The sequence below is a fragment of the Cibotium barometz genome, chromosome 8, assembly GCF_041138505.1.
Source record: "Cibotium barometz isolate CiBa-2024 chromosome 8, ASM4113850v1, whole genome shotgun sequence".
NCBI lineage: Eukaryota > Viridiplantae > Streptophyta > Polypodiopsida > Cyatheales > Cibotiaceae > Cibotium > Cibotium barometz.
The window spans coordinates 47,497,763-47,519,626 of NC_141053.1; the positions used below are offsets into that span (position 1 = coordinate 47,497,763).

The 21,864-nt window shown below is 49.0% G+C and overlaps 1 protein-coding gene across 3 annotated transcripts; it reads right to left on the reverse strand.

Moving 5' to 3' along the window:
* Nucleotides 1-261: 261 nt before the first annotated feature.
* LOC147636353 (uncharacterized) lies at nucleotides 262-20,213 on the reverse strand. 3 transcript variants are annotated; one of them, XM_086801789.1, is made up of 3 exons: nucleotides 19,992-20,213; nucleotides 1,662-2,659; nucleotides 262-1,564 (listed from the first exon to the last, which is right to left on the reverse strand). In XM_086801789.1, the coding sequence occupies exons 2-3, from the start codon at nucleotides 2,628-2,630 to the stop codon at nucleotides 629-631; spliced, it is 1,905 nt and encodes a 634-aa protein (XP_086657915.1). In that variant the 5' UTR covers nucleotides 2,631-2,659; nucleotides 19,992-20,213; the 3' UTR covers nucleotides 262-628. The 3 variants fall into 3 exon arrangements, with proteins under 3 accessions (XP_086657915.1, XP_086657916.1, XP_086657918.1); XM_086801790.1 differs by having other exon boundaries at nucleotides 1,662-2,702; nucleotides 19,992-20,209; XM_086801792.1 differs by having other exon boundaries at nucleotides 1,662-2,673; nucleotides 19,992-20,157.
* Between the last annotated feature and the right edge of the window lie 1,651 nt (nucleotides 20,214-21,864).

A 21,864-nucleotide genomic window follows, 5' to 3' on the forward strand; every position in this document is an offset into this window, starting at 1 on the left:
CCTTATGCAGCCTATATCATGCATAAACCATAATAAAGCTATTTTTTAAGCTACACACTCATTCTCATGCAAATTTAACAATAATGGGTTCTAACTAAGCTTAAACACACACAAGCACAATGTCACTTGCAATTCCATGAAAACATATCACTATGAGAGCATAAAGTCCAGCATTAGCAAGAGAAAAACTAGAGTACAGTACACAGTTTGGGCAAAGAAAATGAATAAGCAAACCCACCAAAAGCTTGGACTAACAAGTAATGAGGTAATGGCATCCCATGCCAGCATTGAATTGAATAATAGACTGCAACATCCGGACAGTGAGCTATTGGCATCCCATGCCGGCATTGAATTGAATAATATACTGTAATGTCTGGACAATTTTACAACTGAAGAGCATCAAAATAGCACCATCTTAACAAATTAATTGAAGAGTCATAGTTGTCTTTCAACACTCAAAACAAATTAATTGAAGATTCATAGTTGTCTTTCAACACTTCAACACCAGAAACCAATTAAACCCTTTCCCCTTATTAGGACTGCCACTGAGTATAGCCATATTGTTTTTTAACACTGTAGTCCCTAAAAAACTTTGTGGAGGCTAAAGAAGGATAAAGAAGATGAAAACTCAATACGCATTGCCATACTGAGAACCGAGAATGTCTTCTAGGGTTATACCCTTAAAGATGGGTACCAGTTTGTGAAGGTTTCCCTTTTCCTCATCCTTGGTCTGCCACTCACCCTCTTCACCAAAAGCTTCTTCTTCCTGCCTCTCATTGCCTGCATCACTCTCACTTGCAGTCTCCCACTCAGAGCCTTCATCCTCTTCTCTCCCATGTTCATCTGCTGCCTCCTGATCATATTGTATGCCCCCATGCTTTTGAGATGCTTCCTTGAAAAGCCACGCAGCCTGCATTTGCTTCTTCACGAGACGTTCAGCGTAGTCAGGGACACGATTCTGCTTGAAGCTCAAATCCCCCTCAGGTGCCTGTGAACATTCATTGATGAACATAATGGCATCCAGTAAACTTTCCTTGGCAAATCCTAGAATCTCGTAGGCCTGGGCTCGCCTCCAAAGGCTCTTGCTGTGGCGGTTCACAGGGTTGTGAAGGCATAAAGCATGGGTTGTATCACTGATAGCTGCCCAAGGCTCTTGCAGAAGCAAATGGCATTGAGCCCGGTTACTGTACAACACCACTCTCTCCTTCTTTGCCCGTAATGGACACAAAGCTAGTGCTTCTGTGTACTTGAAAGTGGCACCTACAATATCCCCAGCAGAGAACTTTGAGTTTCCTTCCAACTTCACCACCAGTGCAGCTGCTTGTTTGATATGGAGATCTTCTTTAAGCACATTCTTTTCCCATTTGATTTTCTGGCGCAGGACCGCAAGCTCCTGCAGAAGCTGTTTGGTCTTTGGGCTGACCAGAGATCTAGCACCGGCTGGAGATGCTGGCGCAGTTTCTTGTAAGAGAGCATTCATCACTAACTCACCAAGCTTCTTGTGTTCACCCAATCTGGGAAGCTCTGCTAAATCTGCAAGAGCAGCTGCAGCCTTATCAATGACCTGCAATTAAGAAAATCAAAAGGTGAACCGCATATGCAAGAATGATGATAACTCAGTAGACAAGAAACACAACTGCCTGCACAAAGGGTACCCTTACTTTGTATCGAGTGCTGGGATCTTGTAATAACCATAACAGACAATGCACCGCCATGTACTGCCAATCATCTGATGAGCGTGCGATGTTGCACAGAGCTTCGACCACACCTGAACAACTGGCTAGTGCAATCCTTCCAAGCTTCTGATGACAGATAGTTCGCAGCAGTCCCACACCAGCAGGCGAGTTTTCATTCACTAAACCACCCCACATGCCCGGAAGCTTGGCTAGAAAATCCGACTTGCAAATAGTCTGAAGAAACTCGGGTTTGAACGCAAAGCAATTTATCAGCTGCAATGACCAGCATTGTAGTTGGCTGGCCCACTCTTCTGCCTTCCGCGATTCCATCTCCACACCACCCATTCCTCGGGTCAGCAAGTCACAGTGGTAGCTCAACCGCTTATCCACAAACTGGAAGAAGTGTGTGTACACAATCTCGAGTGCACTCACTGCAAGTTGAATGGCAAGCTCAAGGATTTGACTTTGCGATGCGACAAATGGAAATGTCGAATCATAGGTCGCCAGGTGTCCTAGTGCTCGTACAGCTACCCTCTGTTCCACCCACGTCAACCTCCCTCTAAGAAGCTCTACCAATGGTGGAATAACACCTGCCCTGACTGCCCTTTCTGCAAACTCCTCAATATTCATGGTGTAAGAGCCAATGATATGTGCAGCATAATAAGGAATGTAGATATTTTGGTCCTTGGCAAGCCACTGCCTATTCTTGATGCCTTTCCATATGAGAGCTTCCATGCACTCGAATACACCCAGCTCAATAAACTCTGGATCGTTAGGATGGGCCATGGCAGTATTCCAAAGCCCGCTGACAGCAAGGACCTGGCCTTCCTCATCTTGACTAGGAAACTCCTTGAAAAACTTGGCTACACTTGCACGCCGCTTTGTGGGATTCGCCTCTTTCATAACACAAAAAAAGCATCCTGGGTATGGGCAATCCAATGCACTCTTGTCCATCTTTTAACCATTCCAATGTCGATCATGCCCTGTATCAATCAGTCTACATAAACCCTAAGTAGCACAGCTAGTCTGCAATTAAAATGAAATACACCTCATTCAAGCCTTGGATTGCCTGCATGCTTACATTTGTGTGCGTATGCACATACAGCCCAAAGAAAAATAAATAAAAGAATATAACAACACAACATATGCATGCATGCACACACTTTTGAATGCACGCGCACTAAAAAAACTCTCAAACAAAAACATGGAAATGCTAACACATTTGAGAACATGGAGTTTTGTCCACAAATCTAATGTCGCATGCACAACCCTTGCATTTGGCATTAACTATACCATGGAGTTGAAAGTAGTATTCCTAGACAGCCTTGCAATTGATCAGGTCCAACTTGTCAGCAAAGCAATGCACCAATTAAGATGGGTAGGGTAGGCAGCAGCAACAGAACAAATCATGTAAATGAAGTCCAGATGTTTTATGCCAACAAACACAACAAAAGGTGATAGGTATAGACTTTGTTCTTAACTGTGAAGCATATTGGGCCACTAGCTGTATTACGACAAGAAAGAGGAGGTAACATTGGGCTGCTAGCAGAGCACAGTACTACGAGGAGAAAGAGGTAACAGAAGGTCCATTCACAAATTACACAGGCACAGGAGAAGGCCAAAGAAAGTAGTAAATGTGAGAGGCAAGAAGCATGAGGAGCTGGGAGACTTTTCCTTACGGGGCATGTACAACCCCATTGTCAAACACTGTATTCAGAGGAGGGAATGGATATGATGCCTAAGCCTGGAAGACTTTAAGAACCCATCTCGTGCTTTTTCCCCACAAATGATCTTAAAATAATGTCAACCATAAAGCAGAATGATTGCTTTAATCCATGAATGCTCAAGAATGACCCTTGACCTGCCTTTGTATATGGAATTGATAGCAAGTTGGCTGGGTCTTTTATGACCCCAAAAAGTCATCCACACCTTTTCTTGTGTTCTTATTGTGCCCAACTTTCGGTCCATGTCTTAGGCAACTATTGGGCTGCCAAAACTGCCCAAATCAGGCCATGCTCTACCCTTCACTTTGCCTAGAAGGCAGCTTGAAATAAGAAGCATATCCACGTGGACTCACATGGTGTTGCACCTGACTCATGCCACCCACCACACGGCTCCTGGGAGCTAGCAACCAAAAGAAAAAGGGTGATCTGACAACCGCTGAAGCTCTCCCGAAGCCGATGCCAAAAATAAGGGGGAGAGGCCCTAAGCCAACCAATGGCAGCAACAGCGGGTGTCCCATCAATCTCCTAGAGTAGAATGCAGCGGCCTGGATGATTGGAAGAAGGGGGTGCCAGGGGCTTCAGTGGGAAATCTCCTAGTTCCCACTACAGTCGAGTAAGAGGTGGTTCTCCTAGTGCTTAGATACCACGAGGGGTCATCTGCAGGCTTGAGAAGGCAGGGGTCAATGTGCGAGCTGACTATCCTCACTCATTGAGCTGGATGGCCCTACTGCAAACAGCAAAAGCCAAGGGGGAGGAGAATGAGGAGGCCCGATTCATGCGTATGCACTTAGCCCAGTCAAGATTTCAAATATTACACATTGCAATATGTTATTTTTTTATTTTTTTGTTCCCGGGAAAAAGATCCTTCTATTAGTTACCAAGAAAAACAGCCATAATGGCTAAGTACAAACTCGTCCCCAAATGGGAAGCGAAAGGCCAGAAGCATAAAAGGGGAGGATGCTCCGCCTCTGGCTGGCCACTCTAGGAGGAGAAGGCTATCTCATACAATGGGGGGAGGGGGAAACAACCACACAAGTGGTCTCAGCATCACTATCAGTAAGAAAGGGGCCGTGACGCCAGATCCTCAGGAAGGTCTCTCGACGCTCCCGCATGCAATCTGAACTACCCTGAAGCTACCCCCACTGACCACGGAGGGTATGGATGATATCAAGCCAAATGTCCGGATGGACTCTGCTGCCAGCGGGGTGAGGGTGGTAAGAGACCTGAAGGGCTAGCTCCCCGCCCTCCTCCTCATATGGCATGACAACCACGACCTCAGTGGCCCAAGCAAATGTGCCCCATGTAACAATGCGGGCTGGGGCCCAATCCATAGTGAAAATGCGCAGGATCCACTGCCAAACCTGCTGATCCTTCAGGTAATCCCAAAGACAATGACACTGGGACTCCTCGGGATTGCAACACCTTGGACATCATGCTGGTCTACCCCCAATGGCCAACCAAGTGCCAACTGCCAAGCTCCTATGTGTGAACTACCATATGAAGAGCGTGATCTTCCACAGCCGACAACTATCCCACAGCCTCTTTCAGAAATTTGAGAGAAAGTGTGGCGGAAGGCCCTGGGACTACTGAAAGAATGTGCACAAGCGGAAGCAAATAAACATGAGAGAGAGAAAGATTGCAAGCAAGAACAAGAGCTTTATTAGCTTGAGGTTACAGAGTACAAGAGCCAGCAAATAGGGCAATGTAAGATGATTGAATGAATAAAAGAGAGCAACTCTTATATACTTGTGCATGAAGCAAGTCGGCTGTAGAAAACAGGCCGACGGGACCTCCACGACAGCAAAAGTAAGATGCAATATTTTAACACCCCCTCTACATCTTGAAGTGTGCAAAAAAGTCAGAAGAAAACAGATGACGAAGGTGCGACCATGGACACCTCAGCATGGCCAGTACTGAGTACACCTCGGAAAATGCACGTCAGCTTGTTGTCTTCAGAAAACATAATGCCACTATAAAGAGCAGAAGAAAATCTGCTTGGCTCCAAACTCAAAGTAGAACTGTGAACACATCACATCTAGTAACCTCGAACAAATGAACATGGAACACATCCTGTCCATAGTCTCTGCTTAACACACGGGTCCCATGCTCCAGATTTAATATAAGAGAGCTTTTGAAAGCCCCCTCTCCCGCCCACAAGCCGTTTCTAGAAGACAACACGCGGGAGGATGCCCTTAGGATCAGAGCAAGACACCAGTCATGTTCTCTCCAGTCTGTAAGGCCTTGGGAGAGCTGGGGTTATCACTAGACGATTCTGTGTCAGTGTCATGTGACATGTCTTTGCCCTTATTTGAAGACTTGCCCTTGTCCTTGGCTTTGCCTTTGTCCTTGGACTGACAATCCTTTGACAGGTGGCCTTTCTTCCCACACTTGTAACACCGACTCCGAACTTTCTTATGCACCATCGCAAGTGCCTGATCAGGTCCAATAGACGATGAAACTTTCAATTTCCCCCGTGAAACTAGGATGGATTCCTCTTCCAAGAGGAGAGTACACAGATCATCAAACTCGAGGGAACGTGTTGTGATCTGAACCCGCAAAGCTCGGGAAACCATGTCATAATCTGCAGGAAGCCTGATGAGGAGGAGAGCAACTAACTGAGAAGAGGTCACGACTTCTAAGCGCTCGCTGAAGCTCCCGCACTCCCCCCCCCCTGCTCGCGCTGCCTGCACGCCTTTCCCCTCACCCACCCACGCGCCCCCCTTCCCCCCCCCCCCCCCCCCCCCCCGCCTGCCCTTGCTTTTGCGCCACCCCTCCGCCTGGCTCTCTCGCGCTGAAGCCCGCCCCATCTTCTCGCCATCGCGCCCCCCTCCCCTCTTCAGCGCCCCGTCCCCCCCCCCCCCCCCCCCACGGTTCCCCCCCCCCCCCCCTCCGCCAGCCCTCTCTTTCCCCCCTCCTCTCCTTTCTTCGCCACCTTATCCCCCCCCCCCCCCCCCTCCCCTTTTTTTTCTGGTTTTTCCGCCCCCAGGGAGTTCTTTCCTTTTTGTTTAACCTTCCACCTTCCCCCTCTGCCCTTTGTGTGCAACTAGGTTCTTGCAGGTCTCTCCGCATTCGCTCCGCCTTCGCCATAGCTTCAGACTCTGATGGAGGCTCCTCCCGCCCCGCCTCAGAGGGACTCTTCCGCAGCCCCCCTCGACCGCCCCTGAGGATACCCCCATCAGGCTTTCTCTTTCGCCAGAAGAGGAAGCGAGCCTCGCCGCAGAGGTGGAACGCCTCCAGGCACATTCCACCATCTGCCTTATAGTCGGCACTCGCCCCAGCAGAGGGGAGATCCGGGATCTTCTCCAGGCCCGCCTTCTTGCATATGTGGACAAGATCCTGAACGTTGGGCCGTGGACACTACCAGATCGAGTTCGAGACTGCCCAGAGCGTGGCCCAGGTCCTAGCCATGAGTCCCCTTGATATCAGGGGCGCTCGGGCATTCTTCAGACCTTGGCAGCATGGCTTTGACCCAGCAACGGCCGAGCAGGGAGAGCATCTTTTCCATGTTACAGTTTGCTTCCCTTAACTCCGCCGCGAGTACCTTCCGCTCCTTTCGAGGCTAGGAGCACTGGTGGGCTCGGTGCTCGAGACTGGCCCCACTACAGCTTCAGTGGTGGCTAGAGCAGCTGGGCTACCTTCGGTCAGAGTTTTGGTTCCGGACATCTCTTCCCTTCCGAAGGTCATTCAGCTACCTCGGATAGGGGGGGGATGGATTGATCAGAGAGTGGAGTTCTTGGGGCTCCCAAACCAGTGCTTTATTTGCAGACACGTCGGCCACCTGGCCAAGGCCTGCCCTCGCAGGAGACCCCGACCTGTACCACAGCAGAGCAGGCCCCTGATGGCCCGCCCACAGATGCGGCTCGGCAGGCAACCTCCCGGACACCTACTCAGCCCACAAAGACCTCGGAGTGGCAGCCTGGACAGGGGCGCCGTCGAGGGAGACGGCCCCAGCAGCACGCCCAGAGACCGATGCAGCAGTAGCCACAGTCTCAGCATCACTGGGTTCCCGTGAGGAACTGCTTTGCTCCCCTCCAGGAGGAGACCCCAGCGCCGACTGAGGACCAGGAGATGCCAACACCCCCTCCTTCGCCCCCACCCCCCACCCCCGTCCCCCCCTTCCGCCTCGCTTCCACCTTCGCCTCCACTCGTCCCCGCTCCGGTTTCGGCAGCGGCTCCCTCCCCACCCCCTTCTCCCCCCCCTCCCCCCCCCCCCCCCCCCCCCCCCCGCCTCGCCTCGGCTCCTCGAGAGGCCCTGGCAGTCCCCTGGCGTTCACCTGCAGCCCGGAGGGCTCTGAGCACCGACCTTGCTCGAGCACCGCAGAGGAGACTTACCATGCCGATTCGGGCTTCATGGATATCCTGGCCCCCATGAGCTAGCACCCATCAGAGTGCATGTAGTGATACCTCCGGCCCGCGGGGAGGAGGCACTTGATTCAGTGGTGGCCTTCTCATATCCTCTCTGTGGCCCATGCAACTGTCAGTGGACTCTGGAGCTCGCTCTTAGCACTTTGAAGACTCACGCAGTTGAGTTTTCTCACCATGTGAGCGATCTGGAGGTGACAAATGTGATAGGCCGACTATGGGAGTTGGCTCATTTTTTCATTGATCCCGGGAGTGTGGATGCCTCAAGGATTCGACATTTGGTTGTTCGCATAGTGGCAGACTTAGCACGCGACCCTGGATATGTATGCATACACGAGGGTGCTCTGTCTGAGCGGGAGGCAGTCGCCATGGGACACAGCCACTGGCGCCTGATCCGAGATTCTTGCAGCACACCAGGTGGGCAGATTCGTAGCCGCTCGGATGGGGACTATTCTCCATCCAAGCCGCTTGCGAAGGCCTACCGTACGGCTGAGACAGCATCAACCTCAGCAGGTCATCCATGAGGATCATCTCATGGAATGTACAGGGCCTTGGCGGTGCACATTATATACGTTATCGTGTTTGCTTGAGGCAGGAGCTTCAGAGATGCCTGGTTGGGGGCAGTATTGATATTTTGATGATGCAGGAGCACCATTTGGGTGAGAGCAGGATCCGGAGATATGGTTCGGTGATGCCTGGTAGATGGGACACCTTTTGGTCTGCAGGGTTTGGCCCCTTGGGTGGGCAGGGAGGAGTATGTATGGTCATCGCGGATGTATGGCGGCAGGCCATTGTGGATCGCGGGATCATTGTGCCTCGTAGAGCACAGTATGTCATTCTGAGGACGCATGATGAGCTCTTTGGCGTGCTCAATGTCTATGCGGCTAGTGCCAGAGCAGAGTTCTGGACCCAGGTTACGGATGCGTTGCCAGAGGCCGCACATTGGTGTGTCGGGGGGGACTTCAACATGCTTGAGGACCCGGTCGATAGGGTGGGAGGCAGTCATGTTACAGTGCACGGTACGGAGCTTGCAGCTTGGGAGCGATTTTGCATGACACTGAGGATCACTGATGCATGGCAGCATGAGGCCTTCTCCCGCTCTCAGGACAGTCTTAGTTTCTCTCGGTCGGATCGCCGGCAGGGAAGGACTAATCTATCATGGATTGATCGCTTTTATGTGGGCGACAGGTTAGGGGAGCGAGGGGCTCCGTTGGCATTCTCGCTGGCACCTCTTTTTCAGACCATGCGCCAGTTATTCTGACACTTGAGGAGAGAACATGGGAGACCAGCTTGCAGTTGAGGATCCCAGAGAGGGTACTTACCGATCCTAGTCTCACTGAGGACATTGAGAGGATATGGCATGATAGTCAGAGCTCTGACCAGGATGCAGCAGGCCAGTGTGCCCAGGGACTCATCGAGCTCAGCTCTTTTTTGCACGCTGCAGCCTTGACACGGCTGGGAGAGGCTCGCAAGCGGGAGCGTCGGCTGAGACGTAGCCTTGCTTCGCTTCAGCGCCTTCAGGAGCAGCAGCCTACATGTGAGTGGGTGGCGTCCCAGCTGAGCCAGGCACGCCAGGAGGTTAGAGAGGCAGAGGAGCAGAGACATGAGTTTTACTATCGCCGCCAGGCCTCTCAGTGGACGCAGCTTGGTGATAGAGTGAGTGGGGAGTTTTTTGAGATTATTGGGCCCCGCCATGCTCGAGCAGGAGTCCGCCAGCTAGGGAGGCCGGACGGATCGGTAGCTACTGAGCCCGAGGAGATCAGAGCCATTGCCACTGGGTTCTATAGAGACCTGCTTGCAGCGGAGCCAGGCACCGAGGCTCGGGATGCTTGCAGACAGACTATGTGGGCCCATGTGCAGAGGAGGGTCACAGATCGTATGCGTACAGTTCTGGGTGAGCCTCTCTCAGAGGTTGAGCTTGCTGAGGCCTTGAGGGCCCTTCCGCGCCATAGTTGCCCAGGGGAGGACTGATTGACGCCTGCCTTTTTTATGCGCTATTGGGACCTTTTGGGGCCAGGCCTCCGCAGGGGCTTTCAGTATGTTTTGGACACTGGGGTGATGCCACATAGCTTTTCAGAGGGCTTGATCTTTCTTATCCCCAAGAGGGAGGGAGTATCAGATGATATTCGGCATTGGAGACCTATTACGATCCTCAATACTGTCTACAAGGTCCTAGCAAAGGCCTTGAGTTTGAGGATCCAACCCTTCTTGGGGGAGTTGATTCATGCTACCCAGACAGGATTCGTCAAGGAGCATAGTATCCTTGACAACATTTTCACCTTCTGGGAGGCGACGGCCCGAGCTAGATTTCTTGGTGAGGACTTGGTCGTGATGCTTCTCGATTTTGAGAAGGCATACGATAGAGTCGATTGGGGTTTCTTAGAGGGCACTATGCTTCGCCTGGGCTTTGAGCCAGGTTGGATTCGAGGGGTGGCGGCTCTATATTCCACAGCTCGTAGCCAGGTGCTGATTGCAGGAGGACGAGGGCCGAGTTTTGAGTTGACCAGATCAGTCCGTCAGGGGTGTCCTATCGCCCCGTTTCTTTTTCTCTTCTTTGCTAAGGCTATGAGCATGTATCTGATGGCAGAGGAGGTTGGTTTGAGAGGACTCCAGCTCCCAGTCCGGGGGGAGGACCTGCTCGATGCTGAGTTTGCTGATGACACGGGTTTATTTTTGCATGGCCAGGAGGCCAATCTTCAGCGGGCCGAGCAGTCACTTCAAGTTTTTAGTGCAGCTTCGGGAGCATTGATCAATTGGCGCAAGACAGTGACCTTTTGGATCAGTAGCGCTCCCACTCCGGCATGGAGCCCAGACCCGGGTTTTAGATGGATTCCTCCTGGCACAGCAGTGCGATATTTGGGATGCCAGATTGGACTAGATTTGTCACCTGAGCAGCAAATTGCCCCGCTTCTTCTGAGCATTCGGAGGAAGCTTTTGTATTGGAGTACAGCTCGGCTATCCTTGGCTGGGAGGGTGGTGGTGGCAAATCAGGTGCTTTTAGCGACCATGTGGTACATTACGTCTTGCTATATCTTCTCGAGCTCTTGTATCAGCCAGGTACAGAGGCTGATCAGGAACTTTCTTTGGTCTGGGCGGGATGGTCAGCCAGCCCGGGCAAAGGTTGCTTTCACCCCTGCATGAACAAGGAGGACAAGCTCAGTGGTTCAAACTATGATCACTGGAAGCTACGGATGAAGGTCTGGTTCACACACAAGGGACTCTGGGAGATTGTTTAGGGCCAATAGCTACTCACTGATGGAAATGGACACTCCACCCTATGTCGTGGAGAGGCCAAAAAATGGGACCAAAAGGATCTTCCTGCAATGGCGAGTACGTCCCTCTGAAAGATGGTGCTCCTGAATGAAGAGAATGTCAATGGGTCTACCAATTGTCGCTCTGTGGAGCTCCTCTTGAAGGACACCACGCCTCTAAAAGCACTGTGGGCCCCCCAAACCTTGGATGTTCCATGAGACAATCCGCATAACTAAGATCTGTGGGAAGCGGAACTGTTAGAACTGCCCTCCACTCAAAGAGTCTTGGACGTGGGTTTCGACGAAGAGTAGTCAGTATCGGTCCTGGGGCGAGGCCACGCCAGATGGACACAAATCCTGGCCTCCATGTGCAGCCACTTTGTTCCAGCCCTAGAGTATTCATACTCTGGACTCCACCTGTCAGAATGTAGGTATCTGTAGGTCCTGGTGCTCTAGTACCTACGGGCCTGTGTCCCACTCCCCTGAGGAGGATCTGAAATGGGACCAAGAGGGGGGACCACTGGAGACGTCCTCTTGGACTACCGACAAGGACAAGCTCTAGTGAGGTGCCCCATTTGTCGGCAGATGAAACATTGGCCTGGGAGGCCATAGTACTCAACTCTCTGCAAAATAGGATCTCCCCGAAGGCTAGGAAGCAATATGGCATGAGCATGGACTCCAGAGAGGCAATGCAGGTATGAAGGGATGGAATCCCAGCCGTCCGAGCAAGAACCGAAGGAGTGGTTGGGGGGGATTCATCACTCTCCCAATAGCAACACCTATCACCATGGTATTCCTTCCTAAGACCTGGAAAGCAGACTATCACGGGAAATCTTGAGACGCCAGCCAAAGGATCGGATACCGGGTCGAAGCCTACCACCTCATAAAGAAGAGGGTCGTGCACAGTGCAACAGGGCTCAGCTGCATGACTCTGTCCGAAACTGCAGGCAAATCGAACTCAACCAGATAGTAGCCACACCCAAAGGGATGAATGTCAGTGATCTTTCCAGGCGCGCCAAGAAGGCTTGCCTATAACAGATCCATGAACTGTCCACGCACCGGGTGGCTACCCACAATCTTGCACACCAAGGTGGAGGCCTCCAAAGAAGCAACTATTGAAGCGAGGAGTTGGAGATCCGCTTCTGAAAAAGAGAGGCAAGGGTTGGCAGTCTCAGTCAGGGATGATGGAGCGGCTGCCATGGAGGAGTCCTAGGGATTCAAAGGGGGAAGATGCTGCCGAGTCTTGCCACAGAAAATTGCCCGAAAGCTAAAAGCACCTGATGGGAAAGAGTGGAAGGAGGGGGGGAAGCAGGCAAGAGCGCGGCTAGCAAGGCAAGGCAAGGCAAGGCAAGGCCAGGGCTAAGGCAAGGACGGCTAAGGCAAAGCAGGGCGGAAAGGGAACAAGGATGGGGGCTCGCTGGGGGGTTGGGGGGGGGGTGCGTTGGGGCGAGGGAGGGACAGCAGCGCGGGCAGCGGGAGAGGAGGCGGAAGACAAAGAGGGAGGGATGCTGGAGAGGCGAAGGCGAGGGGGCCACAGGGGAGCAGCACGACGGGGGAGGTAGGCAAAGGCAAGGAGGGCCAAGGGGGTGACAGGAGGGAGACGAAGGCGAGGAGGGCCAAGGGGGGGGAGGCAGAGAAGGGACTCGGGCACAGGGGGAAGAGGCAATGGAACGCTGCGCACAGGAGTGGGGGTGGGGGGCGAGTGTATACCACCTTTTCATCAAGGCAGCCTAGGGCTGTAGATGTAGGTACCTTTTTGTAAAATCAGAAATATACTGAATTTCCAGCATATCTCTCTCTCTCTACTCTTCCCTTCTTTCTGCGTTTTTGCATCAGCATGTTCTCAGTAGTGTTTAGGGCTGAAAGAAGACCCCCAGAGCTTCCGCGTGTTACACTGGTATCAGAGCATCAGGCTCAGCAAAGCTAAACATTGATTCAGTCCCATATGATGGTGTACAAGTCCAAGGTACACGAAAGTACACGGGTACGAAGCCCAAGGCAAGGAACACAGGAACGGGAAAAGCTCCCAAGAGGTTTGTTGGTGGTGTTCCACAAAGCCAGAGGGGATGGCAGTCCTGTGAGCTAGATAGGTTCTTGGGCAACGGTCCCAAGGGAGGATCTGGAGGAAACAGATGCATAGATAGAGTCAGAGTGGTTTTGGAGACCGGGCTGGGTTTTCAGTGAAAAGGGTTGCCAGAGATGGATAAATGACAGAGGGACTCCGGGAATAGAGTGGGATGATGACAGTCATCCAAGAACAGGTTGGAAACCCGTCATCAAGTTTAGCGGAGGGGCATGTCATGTGCATAAAATGCCATGGACGTTCTCAGAAGCTAATCCAGAAGGGGCAGCCAGAAAAAGATCAATTAGAACCAGAAGTTGAAGCATAAAGTGCTGAAGAGGCAAGTGTGGACTTGGAGCAAGGCATGGAGACCATGAAGAGGATGCTATCGGCTGCAAGAAGGATGACGTCGGCTGTACCAGAGGACAAAACGGCTGAAAGCGCATCAGTACATGGGATTATGACCATGTCGGCACTGCATTTATGATTATGTGACCAGTCGGCTGGCCGACTGCTGGTCGGCCAGCACTCCAAGAAGTCCAAGAGCCTATAAAAGGCGTAGGTGCTCATTGTGTTAGATCATTCAACTCCTTTGAGTTGGGTCTTCGACTAGGATTTGTTTTGGGTGTATACCACCTTTTCATGAAGGCAGCCTAGAGCTGTAGATGTAGGTACCTTTTTGTACCATCAGAAATATACTGAATTTCCAGCATATCTCTCTCTCTCTACTCTTCCCTTCTGTTTGCATTTTTGCATCAGCATGTTCTCAGTAGTGTTTAGGGCTGAAAGAAGACCTCCAGAGCTTCCGCGTGTTACAGGATTGTCTCATGGAACATTCAAGATTTAGGGGGGCCTCAATGCTTGCAGAGACGAGGCGTCCTGAAAGGTGAGCTTCAGAGAGCCATAGTTGGGGGACCCATCGACATTCAATTCCTCCAGGAGCATCACCTTTTTGAGGGGCGCACCCGCCGATGCGCGATGATTCTTCCAAAGGCAAGAGTCACACTTTCTGGTCTCCATCCTTCGGCCCCTCAAGGACACAGGGAGGTGTGTGTGTTTCTGTCAATAAGCAGCTTCTGTTGGCAGTGACAAGCTCAGGAGTCATGGTCCCGGGGCGTGCACAGTGGATTACCATACAGATCGGAGAGGATAGCATTGGCTTCCCCAATGTTTATGCTCCGAACGCCGTTGCAAGTAGAGCCCTCTTTTGGAGCACAATCCGGCAAGCCCTCCCCCAGGCTGACTTTTGGTGCTTGGGCAGTGACTTCAACATGATAGAGGCAGCAAAGGAAAGACTTGGAGGTGGCACAGCCACAATCTCACGAGCAAAGTATTCGGCCTGGGAGGAGATGAGTCTAGTACTCAGGGGACAGGACCCTTGGCATCTTCCAGAGTTTGGGAGTAGCCCTGGGAGTCTTAGCTTCTCGAGATTGGATAGGAGGAGCACCGGCCCCAACCTCTCTAGACTAGACAGGTTTTATGTTGATGAGGGGGCTTGCAGCCATGGGGGCATGATCAGTATTTGGCAGGCACTACTTTTTCTGATCACGCCCTGGTTATTATGTCCTTAGAGGACCCCTAGAGGCATGACAGGCATGCAAGCTCTAGGATTCCAGACAGCCTCATTCAGGACCCCAAGATATGCAGCAAGATAGAGCAAGTATGGGTGGGATTGGACTTTATCTCAGGCTCTGCTGCGTGCACATTGGATTTGGGCCCAAGGGAGATCAGCAGTTTCTTGCAGGAGGCAGAGCCCAGAGCCATTGGAGGGATTCCAGGACCAGGAGAGGAATCTAAGGAGTCTAGCCTCTTTACAGCGGCTTCAGGAGAGATCCCCCGATAGCCAGTGGATAGAGAGTGCCCGCATGGAGATTAGACCCATCAAGGAGAGGAGGGTGGAGTACAGGTATCATGCTGGGGCTTCATTCTAGACTCCGGCTAGTGACAGAGTCACAGGGGATTTCTTTGAGATAGCCGGCCCCCATAGGAGGAGAGACGGCATTCGTAGGTTACATGGCCAAGATGGAGCTATTGTTTCAAATCCCCCCATATGCAAGCCATCGCCATGGACTTTTTTAGATCTCTTCGCACAGGTGCCCTATTATCTCCATAGGTTGCCATTCTCTGAAGTGTTTGTCCCATGGGCTACTAGACGATACTCGGCAGCTTGCAGTGTGTCTTCATGGACGGTTGGACAAAAGGAAAGTGTTGGATCACACGTAAGTTGGTCATCCTCAAGTTTCTTTGCAGGTCTTTGTGTTGCCGGTACGAGGACAGAATGTAAGCCTTCACACTAGATGCAAAGTGGTCTCACAATGTTTGGGATCTTGGGTACTTGGGATGAGCTTTGCTTGGATCTTTTCCTTTTATGAAAGGGCACTTCATATGGACACCATGCAACTAAAGGCAACTGCAATGCACGTGGCAGCCCATGAGCAAGCCAAGAGAGATGCGTGATAGGACACGCACTAGAGGTCGACCAACGAAAATGTTACATCCATAACTCGGCCTAGGGTCAGGTTAAGGGGATGTGCTAACCCAAGCTTAGGGTTAGGGCTTAGCTGGGTGTGGGGACTAATAGGACCTACCCAAGGGCTAAGGGCTAGTAAGGATGAGGACTTGTCATGTGCATGCCCATTCCCAGGGCTATTTCTTGAAGGGCAATAGATAAAGAACCAGTTTTGGAACCAGATTTTGGAGCTATAGCAACTAGGCATGGGCAGGAGGACGGTGGGAATACCCAGGAGGCTGTAGGCCAGCTTTCATGAAGAAACATCTCTGTCGGCTGCAGCACATTGTGGGCTTTCTCCAAGGGACCTGGCTGACAACAGGTCAGCCAACCCACCTTTGTCTTCAATGCCTATAAATAGGCTTGGCTAGGCTCCTTGACTCTCGCTCACTCCTTTAGAGGGTAGAGTCAATATGAATAGACTAGACTTTAGAGTCTAGTCTAGGTGTTTACCACCTTTTGATGGCAGCCAAAGGCTGGCCAAGACATGTACACCTTTTTGTACTATATAGAATATACTGAAAACTCAACTCTCTCTCTCTTCTCTCCATCTTTTGTATGTATTTTGTAACAGGTTGTTCCAGGATGGTGTTTAGGGATGAAAGAAGACTCCCAGAGCTTCCACATGTGACATTGGTATCAGAGCATCAAGCTCAGCAAGGCTAAACACTGATTCAGTCCCAGATGAAGTGCACAATCCAAGGAGAGTAACACAAGACATGAAAGAAGTTCCCAGGAGGTTGGCTGGTGGTGTTCCACAAGACCCAAGGGGAATGGCAGTCCTGTGAGTCGGGTGCTACTTGGGGCATACCAGGAAAGGCTTTCAAGCAACAGTTCCAAGGGAGGATGATCCTCCAAGGGGTGGAGTGAAGAGTGCCAAACTCGATACTCAGGAACAGAAGACCACATAAAGTGTTCACGGGCAAGACATGAAGGTGTAGGGCACAGGATGGAACAGATGCACAAATCTTCATCAGATTTGGAGTTGGATTTGGAGATCGGGTAGGGTTTTCAGTGAAAAGGTTGCCAGGAAGAGAAGGATGACAGGTTTGGGAGTCCAGGGAAAAGACAAAGGAATGATGACAATCATCCAAGAACATAAGTTGGAATCCCATCATCAAGTTTAGCAGAGGGGGATGTCATGTGCAAGACGTGCACTCATTTCCCAAGGCTATTTCCTCAAGGGCAACAGATAAAGAACCAGTTTTGGAACCAGATTCTGGAGCTATAGCAGCTAGGCATGGGCAAGAAGATGGTGGGAATACCCAGGAGACTGTCGGCTAGATTTCATGAAGAAACATGTCTGTTGATTGCACCAGATTGGGGGCTTTGTCCAAGGGACCTGACCGACAACAGGTCGGTTAACCCACCAAGGTCTTTAAGGCCTATAAATAGGCTTGGCTAGGCTCCTTGACTCTCACTCACTCCTTTACGGGGTAGGGTCAATAGACTAGACTTTAGACTAGGTGTTTACCACCTTTTGATGGCAGCCAAAGGCTGGCCAAGACATGTACACCTTTTTGTACTATATAGAATATACTGAAAACTCAACTCTCTCTCTCTCTCTCCTCTCCATCTTCTGTATGCGTTTTGCATCTACATGTTCCGGCACGTTGTTTGGGCTGAAAGAAGACTCCCAAAGCTTCCGCATGTGACAAGACTGGACTGACCTAGAGTCAATAAAAACCTAACTAGAGGCTTATAATTGCTAAAAGCTTATAATAGAAGCAATGGGCCGAATATAGCCTAGTTATCACTATAAAAAGTGAGTTTGTGCTCACTGATGATTATTATGAGGTATCCACGTGAAGAGAGAGATCTCCTAGGCATGTCGGACCTTAGGGCCAAAGTAGCTACAGGTAGGCAAGTTTGGTGGTAAAATACTCGGGCGCACTGTCGGTGCTAGGCTAACTCACAAAAATCTAACCTTGGGCTCATGGATGGTTCTGGAAGGGAGCCCATGGCTAGAGGTGAGCTGCTAGCCATGATCTATCATGGTCCGATGATCGGATTATGGTACTTTTGGGTACCTATTGTTGCAAATCAACATGGGTTACTCTCCTACATATTTGATTATGCTAGAGGACTTTCCTCGCGCATGGATGCATACATCACATTGTATAACCAGCGTGACTTTGAGAGAAAGCTATGGGCAAGTTGTACGAGCAGTGGTAAGGGGCATAGGTCTATGCATAAGGCAGGAAAGTTGGTACAACTTACCATGGGTATATGGTTTGATTCACTTAACTCATGATTGTACAAACATGTACTCCAAATACTATACATGAAACAAAGAGCAAATGGGAGCCACTGACAACTCTGTAGCACGGAGTCATCTAATGACTACTGGCAAGCATTGGCACAGATAGCTTGGCATGAGAACTAAACTGTGCAGTGGACTAGTGCTAGGATCGTATTTAGTGGGACTCATTACATCTTAGTTTTTTTCTTTTGTAAAATTGTATCCAACCTCGACTTTTATGTCAGGATGGAATTGGATTGGTAAACAAGTTATCATACAGAAATTTGGTCATTCCACTAGCAAGGATCCGCTAGAGGGGATTCCACATTGGCTTAGGTAAGGGCCACGGAACTTGTGTGGATGCTATGTTGGGATAGACAAATTAAAGATTGAGCTTACAATGGATTGTCTCCGACTTGGATTCACGAGGACATGAATCTAAAAGAAGGGGAAGATAATGTTACATCCCTAACTAAGTGTAGGGTCGGGGGTTAGGATAACCCGGTGTTAAGGGGATGTGCTAACCCAAGCTTAGGGTTAGGGCTTAGTCGGGCGTGGGAATAGGACCTATCCAATGGCTAAGGGACGAGGTCTAGATTGGCCTAGAGTCAATAAAAAGCTAACTAGAGGCTTACAATGGCTACACGCTTATAATAGAAAAATTGAGCTAAATATAGCCACCATTATCTTCAATCCCACTATCCTAAGCACCACTTCTACTAGTCTTCACCTATCCCAGAAGCTAGTATAGTTAGGCACCACCATGCCTAAATCATACAAAGCCGCTTCCTATCCATCACACCAATCTTACCAGGAGCACACCCACGTCCAAATGAGGGGGAGGGGGGGCAAGGGGGTCAAGGTCTCGGATGATCGCCTTCATGTGATGCACCCCATGTGTGACATCCACCTGGCAATCTATGAACCTCTGTGGTATAGGCTTCCATAAACACACATATATATCACATGAATGCAATGTCCAAATAGTTGTTTCAAGAGATGATTTCAAGCAACATGCATCGTAAACATAACCAAAGTAGTGTAAACCATCGCAAGTTCAACAAGCCTTCACAATTCTCCAATCAAAACTCCAAATAAGTCTAATTTCTCCAGCTATATATATTCTGGTGAGGTCTTCTCAAGGCACTTTCTTTCAGCATTCTTGGGATTTCTACCCAACTTTCTCAAGAGATCACAACTCTTTTTTCTTTATGCTCTTCTAGGGTCATCATAATTGTCATCTAAGGTCAATTTAAGATTCTTTCTTGCTCGTTTTCAATCGAAGTTCACAACCTTAATGATGTACGATGCTTTCGGTCCTTGATCTAGACATCTTGTCATAAACGATTACTATATAAGTGAGGTATCCATGCGGAGATAGAGGTCACCTACGCATGCAAGACCTCAAGGCTAGGTAGGCTTGGGAGAGATAGACCTAATCGACTGTATATTGCAAAAAATCAATATTTACAATGATGAACTTGGATCTTGTCTTAGATCCTAGTTATGCACACCTACGTACTGATGCATACAAAGATGACTTGCTAATTCATAGCTTTTGTGTGAGTTCCACATGGACTGTGCAGGTGGCCAGGAGGGGAAAAGAAAAGAGGGAGGGGGGGGGGGGGGAGGGGGGGGCTACTGCACTTACACTGTTGATACTACACTAAGCTGCTTATTGACTATCCAGCATCCCCTGCCAGTGCCCCCTGCAGCTTGGAAGCTGCTGATCTCCTTCTGGAAGCTCTCTCGTGCCCTTATACAACCTTCTCAGGTTAAAGAGCATCGTAAAGGACGCATCTAGTAGAAGAACTACGTGTTTGATAAAAATATAAATAAAGATAAAATGTTTTTCTTGGAATTTTGCATGAAATATAGAAGTGTGCTAGGCCAATCTTGACATTTCATGATCTTTGCTGATGGAGCTCTGGTACTACTCATTTGGGCTGGTGCCTGATGGGCATTATTTCATGATCTGTGTGACGATGGAGCTCTTGTATGTACTCTGGGCATTATGCTGGGATATGTAGAATATATGGGTCATCAAGCACAGTAATCTGGCATACCGAATTGGGCAAAACCTGCTGAAATGTACTACAAAAACAGTAAAGCTGATAATGGTTACGATGAAGCAAAAGAAAATTCCCCAAATGCGTAAAAAATACCTGCAGTTTTTCCAGTAATGAAAGCTTGGCTCTACGCAGAGGCATGTAATTATGAGGCTTTTGGGCCTTTAAAGCGGTAGCGAGCGGCTCCCTGCGCTAGCTTTTGGCTCCATCCCCCCAGTCGTAGCTTTGCGCATAACATTCTGTCACTCGTAGCAAAAAAGTTGCCTTATTTGTTAAAACCGAAGTTGTGGGTTAGTGAGTCAAAAAAAAAAAAAGGGAGGTTTTTGGTAACTGGCTGCTTTTATAAATATAAGATAAGATAATGCTTTTATGGTGGAATTAATGCTAGCATTAATTAATACTAGGGTACCTTAGAGTGTCCTCTCTTCCCCTAGTCTGCCATCAAAAAAATATTACCACTCTTCCTGTGCTATCAAATAATACTAGCACAAAGCTTTGATATACACACAAACATATATATACATATACTACATATATGTATATATATATATACTCTACTTGAGTTGTTCTCTCACATAATTAGCAAGCCTTAAGCTAGGCTCTTTCCACAACATTCCCCACCCATGCAACACTATGGGCGTGGAGTTGGATGGGCAGGCTTGTCCATCTTGGTGAGGGAGGGCATTCCATTTTGGCAAAGGGACATGCCTCAATGGGCCCTCGCTAACACTTCGGGTGTGGAGTTAAGTTTGTCCATCTTGGTGAGGGGACGTCCCCCATAATTGCTGTATAAGTAGCCTAGTATATCATTTGAAAAGAGGATTGTGCCAATTATCTTATTTTCTTTTTACTTACATTTGATGTTTGAAAAGCAAACTATATGTAAGTAGAATAGGCAAATTGCCCCATCCTTGCCTTCAAGCTTGAATTTTCTACTCTATGGTCAAGCCTAGTTTTTAGGACATCATGAATGTCAATTTAATGTGTCGTGTGTTAAAAACCATGGCATGGCATTGCCATTGCAACCTCTTACTTGCCTAATGGGTATGCAATGAAATGATTGGGCGGATTATCTCAAGTAGCCTACCCGAAGATGATACTTGAGCCACAGAATGGAAAGGCAAGGGCTTTTGATAGTTGTCATGAATCCAATGACCATAAACAACAATGATAACAATGGTGTAAGTGAAGAGCAAGATGGGCTCTATTTGCACCTCTACTATTTCACCTCTATTATTTCAATGATTTTAATCTACCTTTGCATGCACAGATGAATAATTCCTCAAACATTTAAGAAGCATTTTATTTCCTCTTGTTCGTGTGATTTATGGGTGTGATTCCCTAGATGTCATAATGGTGTAAGAAAAACTTAAGACTTTAAAAATATTAGAGAATGACCTAACCTTCCATAACCTAAGGCATTTGCACATTTCTAGATTGTTCCATAAACAGAAACGAGAATGCCTAAGGTTAAGGAAGGGTTGGCACACATCAATCCCAACATGTGAAAAATGTTCTTAAACCTGGAAACCTTTTTATGCTTTCATAAAAGTAACCTTCTTAGATGGATAGGCTCCTAGGACTACAAGAAAGTTATAATGACTACAACTGTTTTGCTCACCCATTTCAAGATAGTGATATTGTTGGTTGATAACCACTACATTGACAACAACATGATTATGGTCGTACACTTCAAGATATAATGGTTACATCGGTTACCTCTCCGTTTCCATCATCCCAAAAATATATCATGCACTTTAGCATAATTTAAGTTCTAAATAATTAATCAAAATCTAACATTGGTAATTTGCATTAATGAAAAGTGACATGAATGATACTTTAACACAATCTAAGAAGTTTACCCACTATAATTTCACATTTGTGCATATTGAATTCAAATGTTGGACCATGTTTTAAAAAACGTTCAAAAGGTGCTTCTAGAGGGATCATATGCATGCAATAAGGTGAG